This window comes from Gorilla gorilla, chromosome 19, assembly GCF_029281585.2.
Source record: "Gorilla gorilla gorilla isolate KB3781 chromosome 19, NHGRI_mGorGor1-v2.1_pri, whole genome shotgun sequence".
Classification (NCBI taxonomy): domain Eukaryota; kingdom Metazoa; phylum Chordata; class Mammalia; order Primates; family Hominidae; genus Gorilla; species Gorilla gorilla.
The window spans coordinates 47641231-47656086 of record NC_073243.2 but is presented as its reverse complement, the minus strand read 5'-3'; the positions used below and the strand labels follow the sequence as shown (position 1 = coordinate 47656086).

The 14856-nt window shown below is 35.8% G+C and overlaps 1 protein-coding gene across 4 annotated transcripts in view; it reads left to right on the top strand.

Annotated features, from left to right (window-relative positions):
• IPO11 (importin 11) overlaps window positions 1-14856 on the top strand; it is a 224248-nt gene that overhangs the window by 130031 nt on the left and 79361 nt on the right. For all 4 annotated transcript variants that reach the window (XM_055367578.2, XM_055367577.2, XM_063700733.1 and 1 more), the window contains exons 23-24: window positions 4276-4355; window positions 4783-4863. In XM_055367578.2, the coding sequence (XP_055223553.2) occupies window positions 4276-4355; window positions 4783-4863 (161 nt within the window). The remainder of the gene's footprint in view (window positions 1-4275; window positions 4356-4782; window positions 4864-14856) is intronic.

Below are 14856 nucleotides of genomic sequence, written 5' to 3'. Positions count from 1 at the left end.
GAGTGCAGTGGCTCAATCTCAGCTCAGTGCAACCTCCGCCTCCCAGGTTCAAGCATTCTTCTGCCTCAGCCTCCCGAGTAGCTGGGACTAAAGGCATGTGCCACCATGCCCAGCTAATTTTTGTATTTTTAGTAGTGATGGGGTTTCACCATGTTGCCCAGGCTGCTCTCAAACTCCTGGCCTAATGTGATCCACCTGCCTCGGCATCCTAATGTGCTGGGATTACAGGCTTGAGCCACCATTCCCAGCCTGTGGTGTAGTTTTAATGATAGAAATCTTTGTAGTTGATGCATATTTCTTACCAAATCAATAAGGACTTTTATGTGTTTGGAATAATGCCTGGCACATAGTAAGCATTATCTAATGTTTTGCTAGTATGTTTAGTACTATTACTGTCACTATTAACATTACTCCCATTTTAAAATTATCCTACCATTGACTGGCTCTTCAGGATTTGTTACTTTACTGAATCAAGAACTAATGAAATTTCAACCTTTTGATAATGGATATTCATTTTAAACTTTTTTAACTTTAAAGATTTAAAAAGTTCTATTTTATAAAGTTTCAATGAATATAGGTGATGTGGATTCTATTTGTTTTCTACTTTTATTGTTCAAACAAAAAAGATAAACATAATTTGTTTTATGCATTGTGGTATGTGTATTTACATCAATAATGAAGAAATTCTGTTTACAAATTACGTTTGTTCATGTTTATTTGTACATCTTGACCTCAGTATTACCTTTATTTTTGTTTGAGTTTGACAAATACAGCTTTTTGCATATATATTCTTTCTTTCTTTCTTTTTTTTTTGAGACGGAGTTTCACTCTTGTTGCCCAGGCTGGAGTGCAATGGTGCAATCTTGGCTCACTGCAACCTCCATCTCCCTGGTTCAAGAGATTCTCCTGCCTCAGCCTCCCGAGTAGCTGGGATTACAGGCATGCACCACCACCCCAGCTAATTTTTTGTATTTTTAATAGAGATGGGGTTTCTTCATGTTGGTCAGGCTGGTCTTGAACTCCCGACCTCAGGTGATCCACCCACTTTGGCCTCTCAAAGTGCTGGGATTACAGGCGTGAGCCACCACGCCTGGCCGTACATTCTTTCATGAAAGTTTAAAAATTTATTTTTAAATACAACCAGAATATTTAATCTTTTAAGAGTATAAACCAAAATGAATACTGTTTTTGTGTGTTAAATTCTCTTATTAGAACAGTGCTTTTAAGCTATCTGTTTATTAAGTATGATAGGTATTATATTTTTCTAAGCAGAAATTAAGCCACTGGGCTAGTTGCAGTGGCTCATGCCTGTAATCAGGTAGATTGCTTGAGGACAGGAGTTTGAGACCAGCCTGGGCAATATAGCAAGACCCCATGTCTACAAGAAATAAAAGTTAGCCGGCCTTGGTGGCCCGTGCTTGTGATTCTAGCTGCTCAGGAGGCTGAAGCGAGAGGATCAAGGCTGCAGTGGCTGTAGTGAGCCGTTACTCTGCTCTTGCATTCCAGCTTGGGCAACAGAACAAGATGCTTTCTCTTTAAAAAAAAAAAAAAAAAAGAAAGAAAGCCACTGGCAGAAAGTTTCTTACTTTAAAACATATAAAGCCAACATTATAGAACACTTTAAAATGTTTAAGTTAATGGTTTTTTAGGATGCGTTAATTAAGTATGAATATATTCAAGGCTAAGATTCATTTTATGTCCTTTTCCCTACGTGTAAATAGAATCTGATAAATTTTAAGCAGAACCAGAGGCTGTAACTGGAAGTAATTATATTAATTTAGTTCTAATGGCTTTTTTTCTTTAAATCTATGTTATGGTGTTAATTTACTTAGTATTCTCATTACTTAAAAGATCAGCGTGTGACTGGCTCTTGTCCTAGTTATTGCGAATGCAACACTAATGTTCCTTTAACTGTAAAATTTTTCAGCTGGTAACTTTCTATCAAATTTGGAAAGGATGAAGCAGATTTCTCTAGATTCTCTATAACATAATTTAATAATTCACTCCCTGTCCTCCTTACAGAAATTTAAAGGAATATATATGTAAAATACAAATTAAATATAGGAGCAAAATTATAAATAAAAGCAAATAGTAGATTATAAAATAAAATCACACTAAAGATATGAATCATATATGCACAGTGCATAACTAAATACTTTGATAGGTTATATAGAGGTTTACCTTAGAGCTCTGTAGAAGTCTACGAAAAGAAAAACCTAGTCACTTAAATCAGGGATTTTCAGTCTTGGCTCTGTTGACATTTGGGTCAGGTAATTCTTTGTTGTGAGGGACTTTCCTCTGCATTGAAGGGTGTTTAATAGTATCCTCAGCTTCTACCTACTTGATGATAGTGATGACAAAAATGTTTCTAGACATTCCCACATGTCCTGTAGGGGACAAAATTGCCCCTGACTGCGAACCATAGACATAAATTACTCAGTATCTGAAAGTAAATACCTATCTATTGCATGATTGAAGTATAACTTCTTGGTATTAGGACTAGAAAATTTTTCTTTAGAGTCTCACTAGGAACTTGTGGATGTAATGAACAGTGTCCAGTACCTTAAAACAGATAAATTTGTTAATTTTAGGGCTATGTATAATATTAATATTTATTTATTTATTTATTTGTTTATTTATTTGATGATGATAACATGCCCAAGAAAATTTTGTCAGTGCCATCCTGGGCATGGCAGAGGCATGGAAAGCAGTGTGAAGTGACCTAATTTGTATAGAACGATCCAGGAATAGTTTTTAAATATCTGTAGGAAGAGACGGGCTCTTTTCTTTTTATATCAAGTCTTCTTAAATGTTGGGTTTTTTTTAAACATTGATTTTGATAAAATTATACTTGGCAGTGATTTCAAAATTATATTCCCTGATACGTCTGGAATGAAGCCATTCTCAGTTCTCTCTTAAATATAGACCCTTGGCCCTACTTTTCATGGCGATGGCCAGTCTGCTGTTCATTGTTGGTCTACAAAAAAAGTATGCACGAGTCCAGGCTTTCTCCTTGAGGAAAAAAGGATAATGTGAATTTTTCATAATGATAGCTTTATCTAATATAAAGGCCCCCTTTATCCTGAGATTTTTATCTTCTGTTGTAAAAAGATACTTAGATGACAGTTTTTGTTTTTTTATGTCTTTTAGATTAGTAACTAGTAATAAGTTTATCATTTCCTGTCCCCTTCTTATCATCATTTTTTAAAACTGTCAAATCCTAAAGTTTAGGAACTAATGCCTTCAGAGACATTTTGAGACAGGGTAGGATTGTCATTCTTTTGTGAAAATAAATGGAAAATTCACATCTGAATAGAATGTCTTCTTTTTATTAAGATATGATAGATAAGAACACAGGGGCTAATCTTTTGCCAGAAATTAAGAAAAAATAATTTGTCTTATTTTGAGTGAATATAATTTCTAAAATACTTGCAGCAAAGAATGGCAGGTTTTAGGCATCGATGATATTTTGGGGTCATATTTTAATCTGTATAATTTCGCACATACAGCCTGTATGCCTGTGTATTATTATTTTAAGTAGTGAAACATGTAAAATAGCACAGTGTCAACTTTTGATCATATTCAGTTTTAACAAATAGTTTCTACTCTGCACTTGCAAAGGAATAGCTAAAAACGATATCCTTTTCTGATAAAAACTGAAAGATTGAAAATATCTAAACATAATTTTTTTGGAGTGTGATCAAGACTCTGTTGAGAAGTAATATCGCATATTTAGTGCAAGTGCAGTAACACTCAGTAAATGTTCACTGAGTGAACCCATTTCAGCAGATGTCAAAATATGATGGTAAAATGATTCAGTTTCATGTAGTATGCCATGCTAGCAGTAAAAATTTATTTTGAAATGAAAGGTTGGGTCAAATGGTTAGGTGGTTTTTTTTTCTGAAAGGAAAATATATGGGGAGCTTGGCTTTTTTCTGAATGTTTCACCCAGTGAAAAGCAAATGAGGTAGCATTAAGCTTTGGGTTGATACCAGTATTCATTCATTCATTCATTCATTCATTCATTCATTGAGACAGGGTCTCACTCTTTTGCCCACCCTAGAGTGCAGTGGCGTGATCATTGGTGAGTGTACCCTTTAAGTCCTAGTGATGCCAGTTTTTAGATATCTATAGATACTGGTAGTCTCGATAGTACTCGGAAGAGGTTTCTAGAGTATGCAAATTAGTTTTAAATAACTATGAATCACTTCATTTAAACTAATTTTGAGCAGTGAATTAATTTGGTTTTTTGTTTGACATTTATTGTTTTGGCAGAACTAAGTTCAGAAAATCTTAGAACTTGCTTTAAGATCATCAATGGTTATATCTTTTTATCATCAACAGAATTTTTACAGGTATGTTGGAGTACTTTTGCATTATATGAAATTATATAATTATTATTTTGATTATTATTTGAAATCAGGGGGTACCTTTTCAAAATTTTAAGATTGGTCTGTTATTTTATGACAGAGAAACATTGACTGTGAGCATTTCCCATTGCAGGGCAGATGTGCTGCATGCAGTTCCTTTCTCAATGCAGAAAATGTGCTATGTCAACAAATTTTTTTTATATTCCTATGAAAATCAGTGTATCAATAATCTATATTTTTATTTGGCATAATCTTTTTTAACTTTTCCTAAGCGTTCTGATTGAAATTTGATATTCTTAGACCATTAGTGTGTAATTCTCAAGTATATTATAATGAATCCCAAATGAAATTTTATGCCTTTTTGATTTTACAGATATATTCTTACATATATTGACTTTTAATTGAATTTCAGACATATGCAGTAGGTCTGTGCCAGTCCTTTTGTGAACTTTTAAAGGAAATTACTACAGAAGGTCAAGTTCAGGTGCTCAAGGTATTGTGATCATTTTAAATGAATATATTTATGAATTTTTCATTTATATTTTATGAAATTGGACTTTCATTTGGATGGTTCGCAAGAAGGAGAAGAGTTGATATAGTTCTAGACAGGCTATTTTAGCAGTTTTCAGTTGGTTTAATATCTGTGGACCAGAGATCTCAAATCTGAAGGTGCATACACCTTCAACAGGCAAGAGATCAACTGGACATCTTATAAAAATTCAATTCTGGATTTCTAACAAGGTCTGAACTGATTGGGATGTTGCCTATCTTGAGACCTCACTTTGGGTAGTAAGGATTTAAAAACTCTTGTAAATTATCCAGTGATGTGATATCTGATACTTCTTATTCTTTCATTTTGTTAGTCTGCTGTTGGGACAGAGTTTTCACTTTATAATTTGATAGCTTTAATTTAAGTTGGCTATCAAAATTAGAATACCACGTTTGTTGATATTCTGTAATTATGAACTAACAGTCTCTAAGTTGTATATTATCTTTATATATTATACCTGTCCATTAAAGATATAAATAGTATTAAACGTATGTATTTACATAAACATAAATGTATGTAGAAATATATTAAAATATCTTTATGTATGGACTTTGAGAGAAGGTGTAGCTGTTAAAAGTACCCCTATTTGGGTGCAGCAAACCAACACAGCACATGTATACATATGTAACAAACCTGCACATTGTGCACATGTACCCTGGAACCTAAAGTATAATAAAATAAATAAATATAAAATTGATTAAAAAAAAAGTACCCTTATTTTTAGTGTTGAGGTTCTCAGCTATGTTCTAAGATATGAGAGCTGAATTTCTATCACAACAAAGTAGCATTATGGTTTGAAAATTGTGGCATTGCTTTAGAGCCTAAAAATGATTTCACTTCCTCCCAGTGAAATGAAAGAGGTTACCCAAAGAGGTTTGCTTACAGAAGTGCACTTAGGTAATCACAATAACTGCAGCAAGAATCCAAAGTGTACTTTAGAATCTACGTGAGTAAAAGTTTGCACAGATAATGAAGTCTTACTTCATAACTGATATGGTTAGGCTTTGTGTCCCCACCCAAATCACCCCATGATCAAGGGGATTGTAGGGATTACTGCCCCCTGATTAGTTATCTCTACCTGGTCTCCCGAGTCAAGGGAGTCCTGGGGATGGTTTTCCCCATGTTGTTCTCATGATAGTGAGTCCTCACGAGATCTGATTGTTTTATAAGGGCCTCCTCCCGCTTCGCTTGGCACTTCTTCCTGCTGCCCTGTGAAGAAGATGCCTTGCCTCCCTTTCACCTTCTGCCTTGATTGTAAGTTTCCTGAGGCCTCCCCAGCTATGCTGAACTGTGACTCAATTAAACCTCTTTCCTTTATAAATTACCCAGTCTCAGGCAGTTCTTTATAGCAGTATGAAAATTGACTCATACATTAACCAGTAAGATACCATCTAGATTTGCGTAAGCACAGTCTATGACGTTTGCACACCAGTGAAATCGCCTAATGACACATTTCCCAGAACATATCCCTGTTGATAAGTGGTGCATGACTGTGTTTTTATTCACTGTCGCAACTCTGCTAGCATGAATCAGGCTAATATAGTGTTAAGTACTGCAGCGAAGTGAACAGGAGTAAGGAGAGAAATGCTGTTAGGATTGTCTGTTGAGCATGGGGATTTACATTTTAAAACCAACATTTAAAACGTATTTTTGTGTCTGTAAATTGGAAGGGTCATCTGCCAGATTATTGAAGTATTAAATTATAGATTGATGAGAAAAGGAAGGAGCTTAAGGAGATCAGTAAGGACTGTATTAGTTTCCTAGGGATGCTGTAATAAAATACCACAACCTTGGTGGCTTAAAACAACGGTTTCTTTATAATACTTATATTAATTATATAATTAAAAAATCAGAGTTTGCAGGGCCTTGCTCTTTCTGAAGGGTCTAGGGGGAGAATCTGTTCCAAGCCTTTCTCTTACCTTCTGGTGATTGCAGGCAGTCTTTTGCATTCCTTGGTTTGTAGATACGTAATCCTGCCATCCGTGCTTCCGCTGTCACATGATGTTCTCCTGGTATCTGTCTGTGTCTCTGTTTTGTTTTTGTTGTTGCAGGGACAAAAGTCATAATTGATTAAGGGCATTCCCTAATATCTTCATCTTACCTTGATTACATCTGGGATATGGCAGAACTCTTTGGCTTTAATTTTATAGTTTATTAGTTTCTTTTTTAGAGCAAGGTGTTTACTAAAGGGTGAGAATATAAGCCACTGTTACCAAAGAATCATGTGGGCTCTAAAGGACTTGTAATAACAGTAATCTGTGCTTGTGGCTTGTTGAGACCCTGGATACTTGAGGCCTGGTTTATTGCACTAGTCTATTAATCCACATTTATTATTAATTTCAAAGTATTCTCCTAGCTCCAAAGCTTACAAGTAACATCAAACATGTTGCTTACTAAAATGCTTTTATGAATTTTTATTGCATTTATGCCTTTATTAAACTGACACAGTGGCAATATAAGTATATTAAGGAACTCAGTCTTATACAATTTCAGCTTCAGCTTTTGCTTTGGTGATAAATTCTTCTCTGGAGGTAAGAGGAAATAAGGAATTAATATGTTGGACTTAATTCTGACTATTTGAGGAAAAAGTGATTGGTGATGTGAGAGTGATTAAAACAAGTGAAAATTGCCATGTCATTTTGATATTATTGTCTTTACAGATTTTTTTCTGTATTATGCCTGTTTTAACCTTTCTCCTCTATTATACTGAGCTTCTCCATTATCCAAAGTTCAGTAAATGTGTGCTCTGTTTGCTCTGAATACATATATAGTAAGTGACTTGAAAGACAAGGAATCCATAATTTTTATGTTGAAGATGTGATCTCGACTATACGGAGGATCCGTTTGGAATTCTCTCCTTGACCAGTCCCTTGGTTTGCATATGCTGCCCTGCTACTTTTATGGCTCCTGAGTATACTTTGGTCTTCATTTTCCTCAGTTATTAGATGAGGAGTGATACTAAATGATTTTTATTCTGTAATAGGCAGTACCTGAAATTCTCCATGTTAAATTGTAATATATGTATTCTAAGTGATTAAGAAAAGAGGTGATTTCTCACATTTAAACACTTCCCAGACCAAATTTGAATTGACCTTACCCCCATCCCCCTCTTTTGGCTTTTCTGCAACAATATTGTTAAAGTAATTGTTGAAAGACAACTTGTGGATTATTTGGAATGGCCATTGTGATTCTACTTGTTTTTAATTATACTCTTACCACATTATTAGAGGGAGCGTAGCATAGCAGGTGAGACTACACACTGAAGGGAGACTTCCAGGGTTAGAACATTGGCTCTGCTACTTCACAGCTATGTGATGTGGACAGATTAGTCTTTGTTCGTCATTTTCCATCTGTAACATGGGGATGATAACTTTACCTACTTCCTAGAGTTGATGTGAGGAATACTTGAGCTTATATATATAAACAGTTATAGCAATGCCAAGCATGTAATAAGTGAATATAAGAGTTGGCTGTTTTTATGTAATATGTAGCTGTCTCATTATTTAGTCTCTCTATGGGGGGAAATAGGCTACTATAATTTTAGGCAAAATAATTTGGCCGTAGAGAAACAAACCAAGTTGTTCCACTTTACTCTTTGACCATTTATTTGAAATAAATACTTAAGTACATTAATTAAATTTACTTTTAAAACTAAGCAAGTTGTTTATACAATGATGGTATATTATTAGCAAGAAGTGCATGTTTCAGCTGGCTCTTTAAAATAATTAATAATTGTATTTTGGTCGCCAGGTGCGGTGGCTCAGGCCTGTAATCCCAGCACTTTGGGAGGCTGAGGTGGGCGGATCACCTGAGGTTGGGGGTTTGAGACCAGCCTGACCAACATGGAGAAACCCTGTCTCTACTAAAAATACAAAATTAGCCGGGTGTGGTGCCACATGCCTGTAATCCCAGCTACTTGGGAGGCTGAGGCAGGATAATCGCTTGAACCCGGGAGGCAGAGGTTGTGGTGAGCCGAGATGACGCCATTGCACTTCAGCCTGGGCAACAAGAGCGAAACGCTGTCTCAAAAAAAAAAAAAAAAAAATTGTATTTTGACCAGGCGTGGTGGCTCACGCCTGTAATCCTAACACCTTGGGAGGCTGAGGCAGGCGGATCACTTGATCTCAGGAGTTTGAGACTAGCCTGAACAACATGGTGAGGCCCCGTCTTTACAAAAAATACAAAAATTAGCCGAGCATGGTGGTGTGTGCCTGTAATCCTAGCTACTCAGGAGTCTGAGGTGGGAGGATCTCTTGAGCCTGGGGGTTGGAGGCTGCAGTGAGCTGAGATTGTGCCACTATACTCCAGCCTAGACAATAGAGTGAGACCCTGTTTCAAAAAAAAAAAAAGAAGAAAATTAATTGTATTTTATTTTATTTTTTTTGGCTGCTCAGAATAACACAATCTTTTTAAACATTTTTATTATTGAAAATTCCAAACTAACTTACTGCATATCAAAAATCTATAGTCAAATATGTAGTCATTATTTTTGTAACGTTTAATACGTTACAGATTAAGGCAATTTCTCTGTAAGTATGCCAACAGTAGGTTATGATTAGGATACAGATACTTGAGTTAACAAATTTGGAGCCAGAGATGGTGGTGTTTGCCTTTAATCCTATCTACTTCAGAGACTGAGGTTATAAGATCACTTAAGCTGCGGAGTTTGATTCCAGCCTTCTGCACGACATGACAAGACCGCATCTCTCTTTTTTATTTCTTTTTCTTTCTTTTTTTTTTTTTTAAGATGGAGTTTCGCTCTTGTTGCCCAGGCTGGAGTGCAATGGCGTGATCTCGGCTCACCACAACCTCAAAAAAAGAAAAAGAATGAAAAATTGAGAATCTGATAGTATGTGTTTAAGATGGTATTTTTATACGAATATTGCTGTAGCTAAATCTGTATGTTTGGTTTAAAAATCTCAAACTAGATTTTATTATTTAATAAATGGATGTTAAATCCTAAAAATATGTTCATTATGAATAAATTATATTTTTATGTTAAGGAATATTTTAGGACAATAGTGCTTTCATTTTACTGCTATATTTGAAGGCTGGGCAAACTCAAAATTTTTGGCGTTTTCCTGTTCTTAGAGTTCTAGTATAGCAATAACAACAGTTTTTAATATTAGCTCATTTTCATTTTTAGTATCTCTCATACCATTTCTTAATATAGTATGCTATATAACATTTTAAATATATTTTTTACTAAATGTCATTGTTATACTAATTTTTGACAGTGTCTGCAAGTAACTTCTTTGTTCTTTGAAGCAGAAAGTTACAATGCTAGGAAAATTGGATAGAGAGACCAGTATGCCTGCTTTTGGAGCAAATGGTGTAGAGCAAAGGATACGCTTTACTTTATTTTGTGACTGAACATGTTATCTAGAGGAATGTAATTATAAAATACTCTAAATTGTTAACATTTCTTATATTTGAAATTTGTCAATATTACAGCCGTACTACTATGACTTTTTGAATTCTCATTCTGGTCGTGGTCATATTAAGCAATGTTAAGCCAAGTTTCTTTTTTTCACTGTGATTAGACTTAAGATGACACAAATATTTTTAAGGTGTAACTTATTGTGTAATAATAATAGCTCATACTAGCATTTAACACATGCTGCATATTCTAAGCATGTAAAACATAGATTTTATTTAATCCTTACATAAACATATAATGATAGTACTGCTCTTTTCCCCAGTCTTACAGATGAGAAATTAAATCACAAAGTGGTGAATAATTTTTTCAAGGCCACTCAGTTAGTAAGCATTGGAACCATGATATAACACAAGCATTTTGACTTTAGGATCCATGCGTTTAATCACTTTGTATGCAGTGTAGGCCTAAGTCAAGTAAATTGAATCCTGCATTTTTCACAAAAGTTTTAAGAACACAGTCTGTTTCAGAAGGAATGGTACCAGTTCCTCCTTGTACCTCTGGTAGAATTCGGCTGTGAATCCGTCTGATCCTGGAGTTTTTTTGGTTGGTAGGCTATTAATTGTTGCCTCAATTTCAGAGCCTGTTATTGGTCTATTCAGGGATTCAGCTTCTTCCTGGGTTAGTCTTGGGAGGGTGTATGTGTCCAGGAATTTATCCATTTCTTCTAGATTTTCTAGTTAATTTGCATAGAGGTGTTTATAATATTCTCTGATGGTGGTTTGTGTTTCTGTGCGATCGGTAGTGATATCCCCTTTAACATTTTTTATCACGTCTGTTTGATTCTTCTCTCTTTTCTTCTTTATTAGTCTTGCTAGTGGTCTATCAATTTTGTTGATCTTTTCAAAAAACCAGCCCCTGGATTTATTGATTTTTTGAAGGGTTTTTTGTGTCTCTATTTCCTTCAGTTCTGCTCTGATCTTAGTTACTTCTTGCCTTCTGCTAGCTTTTGAATGTGTTTGCTCTTGCTTCTCTAGTTCTTTTAATTGTGATGTTAGGGTGTCAATTTTAGATCTTTCCTGCTTTCTCCTGTGGGCATTTAGTGCTATAAATTTCCGTCTACACGCTGCTTTAAATGTGTCCCAGAGATTCTGGTACGTTGTGTCATTGTTCTCGTTGGTTTCAAAGAACAGCTTTATTTCTGCTTTCATTTCGTTATGTACCCAGTAGTCATTCAGGAGCAGGTTGTTCAGTTTCCATGTAGTTGAGCGGTTTTGAGTGAGTTTCTTAATCCTGAGTTCTAGTTTGATTGCACTGTGGTCTGAGAGACAGTTTCCAATCAATAGAAAAAGAGGGAATCCTCCCTAACTCATTTTATGAGGCCAACATCATCCTGATACCAAAGCCTGGCAGAGACACAACAACAAAAGAGAATTTTAGACAAATATCCCTGATGAACATCAATGCAAAAATCCTCAATAAAATACCAGCAAACCGAATCCAGCAGCACATCAAAAAGCTCATCCACCATGATCAAGTGGGCTTCATCCCCGAGATGCAAGGCTGGTTCAACATACACAAATCTATAAATGTAATCCAGCATATAAACAGAACGAAAGACAAAAACCACATGATTATCTCCATAGATGCAGAAAAGGCCTTTGACAAAATTCAGCCCTTCATGCTAAAAACCCTCAATAAATTCGGTATTGATGGGATGCATCTCAGAATAATAAGAGCTATTTATGACAAACCCACAGCCAATATCATACTGAATGGGCAAAAACTGGAAGCATTCCCTTTGAAAACTGGCACAAGGCAGGGATACACTCTCTCACCACTCCTATTCAACATAGTGTTGGAAGTTCTGGCCAGGGCAATCAGGTAGGAGAAAGAAATCAATGGTATTCAATTAGGAAAAGAGGAAGTCAAATTGTCCCTGTTTGCAGATGACATGATTGTATGTTTAGAAAACCCCATCATCTCAGCCCAAAATCTCCTTAAGCTGATAAGCAACTTCAGCAAAATCTCAGGATAAAAAATCAATATGCAAAAATCGCAAGCATTTTTATACACCAATAACAGACAAACAGAGAGCCAAATCATGAGTGAACTCCCATTCACAATTGCTTCAAAGAGAATAAAATACCTAGGAATCCAACTTACAAGGGATGTGAAGGAGCTCTTCAGGGAGAACTACAAACCACTGCTCAACGAAATAAAAGAGGACACAAACAAATGGAAGAACATTCCATGCTCATGGGTAGGAAGAATCAATATCGTGAAAATGGCCATACTGCCCAAGGTAATTTATAGATTCAATGCCATCCCCATCAAGCTACCAATGACTTTCTTCACAGAATTGGAAAAAAACTACTTTAAAGTTCATATGGAACCAAAAAAGAGCCTGCATTGCCAAGACAATTGTAAGCCAAAAGAACAAAGCTGGAGGCATCACGCTACCTGACTTCAAACTATACTACAAGGCTACATTAACCAAAACAGCATGGTACTGGTACCAAAACAGAGCTACAGACCAATGGAACATAACAGAGTCCTCAGAAATAATACCACACATCTACAACCATCTGATCTTTGACAAACCTGACAAAAACAAGCAATGGGGAAAGGATTCCCTATTTAATAAATGGTGCTGGGAAAACTGGCTAGCCATATGTAGAAAGCTGAAACTGGATCCCTTCCTTACACCTTATACAAAAATTAATTCAAGATGGATTAAAGACTTAAGTGTTAGACCTAAAACCATAAAAACCCTAGAAGAAAACCTAGGCAATACCATTAAGGACATAGGCATGGGGAAGGACTTCATGTCTAAAACACCAAAAGCAATGGCAACAAAAGCCAACATTGACAAATGGTATCTAATTAAACTAAAGAGCTTCTGCACAGCAAAGGAAACTACCATCAGAGTGAACAGGCAACCTACAGAATGGGAGAAAATCTTTGCAACCTACTCATCTGACAAAGGGCTAATATCCAGAATCTCCAATGAACTCAAACAAATTTACAAGAAAAAAACAACCCCATCAACAAGTGGGTGAAGGATATGAACAGACACTTCTCAAAAGAAGACATTTATGCAGCCAACAGATACATGAAAAAATGCCCATCATCACTGGCCATCAGAGAAATGCAAATTAAAACCACAATGAGATACCATCTCACACCAGTTAGAATGGCAGCCATTAAAAAGTCAGGAAACAACAGGTGCAGGAGAGGATGTGGAGAAATAGGAACACTTTTACACTGTTGGTGGGGCTGTCAACTAGTTCAACCATTGTGGAAGACAGTGTGGTGATTCCTCAAGGATCTAGAACTAGAAATACCATTTGGCCTAGCCGTCCCATTACTGGAGATATACCGAAAGGATTATAAATCATGCTGCTATAAAGACACATGCACACATATGTTTATTGCGGCACTATTCACAATAGCAAAGACTTGGAACCAACCCAAATGTCCATCTATGATAGACTGGATTAAGAAAATGTGGCACGTATACACCATGGAATACTATGCAGCCATAGAAAATGATGAGTTTATGTCCTTTGTATGGACATGGATGAAGCTGGAAACCATCATTCTGAGCAAAGTATTGCAAGGATAGAAAACCAAACACCACATGTTCTCACTCATAGGTGGGAATTGAACAATGAGAATACTTGGACACAAGAAGGGGAACATCACACACTGGGGCCTGTCGTAGGGTTGGGGGAGTGGGGAGGGATAGCATTAGGAGATATACCTAATGTAAATGACGAGCTAATGGGTGGGGCACACCAACATGGCACATGTATACATATGTAACAAACCTGCACGTTGTGCACTTGTACCCTAGAACTTGAAATATATAAAAAAAAAAACCACACACACACAATCTGTTGCAGGTGTATTTCGAAAGGGAATGGGTTTAAACTAAAGTGCAAAAGTTCTTTTTGTAATAACGAAATGTTGTCAAAAAACAATTAGTAATAGGTAATTGGATGATTGAAGTACCAGACCTTGTCCAGTTACACAGTGGAGTACTGTGCATTCCATTAAAAAGAAATGAAGAAAATCGCCATATGAGTTTGAGAATATAAGTAAGGAGCATTGTCTCTAGTTTTCTTCTGTTTAAAAAGTAGAAGGCAGTGGAAGAATAAACCAGGTAATTAAAGTAGCTATCTAGCAAAAAGAGGAGGAGAGGGTGAAACTAGATCTGTCAGGATGTATATCTGTTTTATATTTTAGAGTTTGGAACCATGTAGAGGTTTAGCATGATTTAGGGGGAAAAGTAAAAACAATTCCTAAAGATACAAAAGAGACTGAAACATTTGAATCTAACTGTTAACGATGTTGGTGGCACAGCTATTTGAGAAGAATATTTCAAGTCATTTTAATACATAGTATTTCACATGTATATCCCTGGTGGGATGTAACGTTACAAAAAAAGTAAGTTTGTAATTACATTCGGTAGTATTATTGTCATCAGTAATATTGGTATTGTTATTTTGAAACTCATGTGTATATGAATAGTAGATAGAAATAAGGTTATAGGA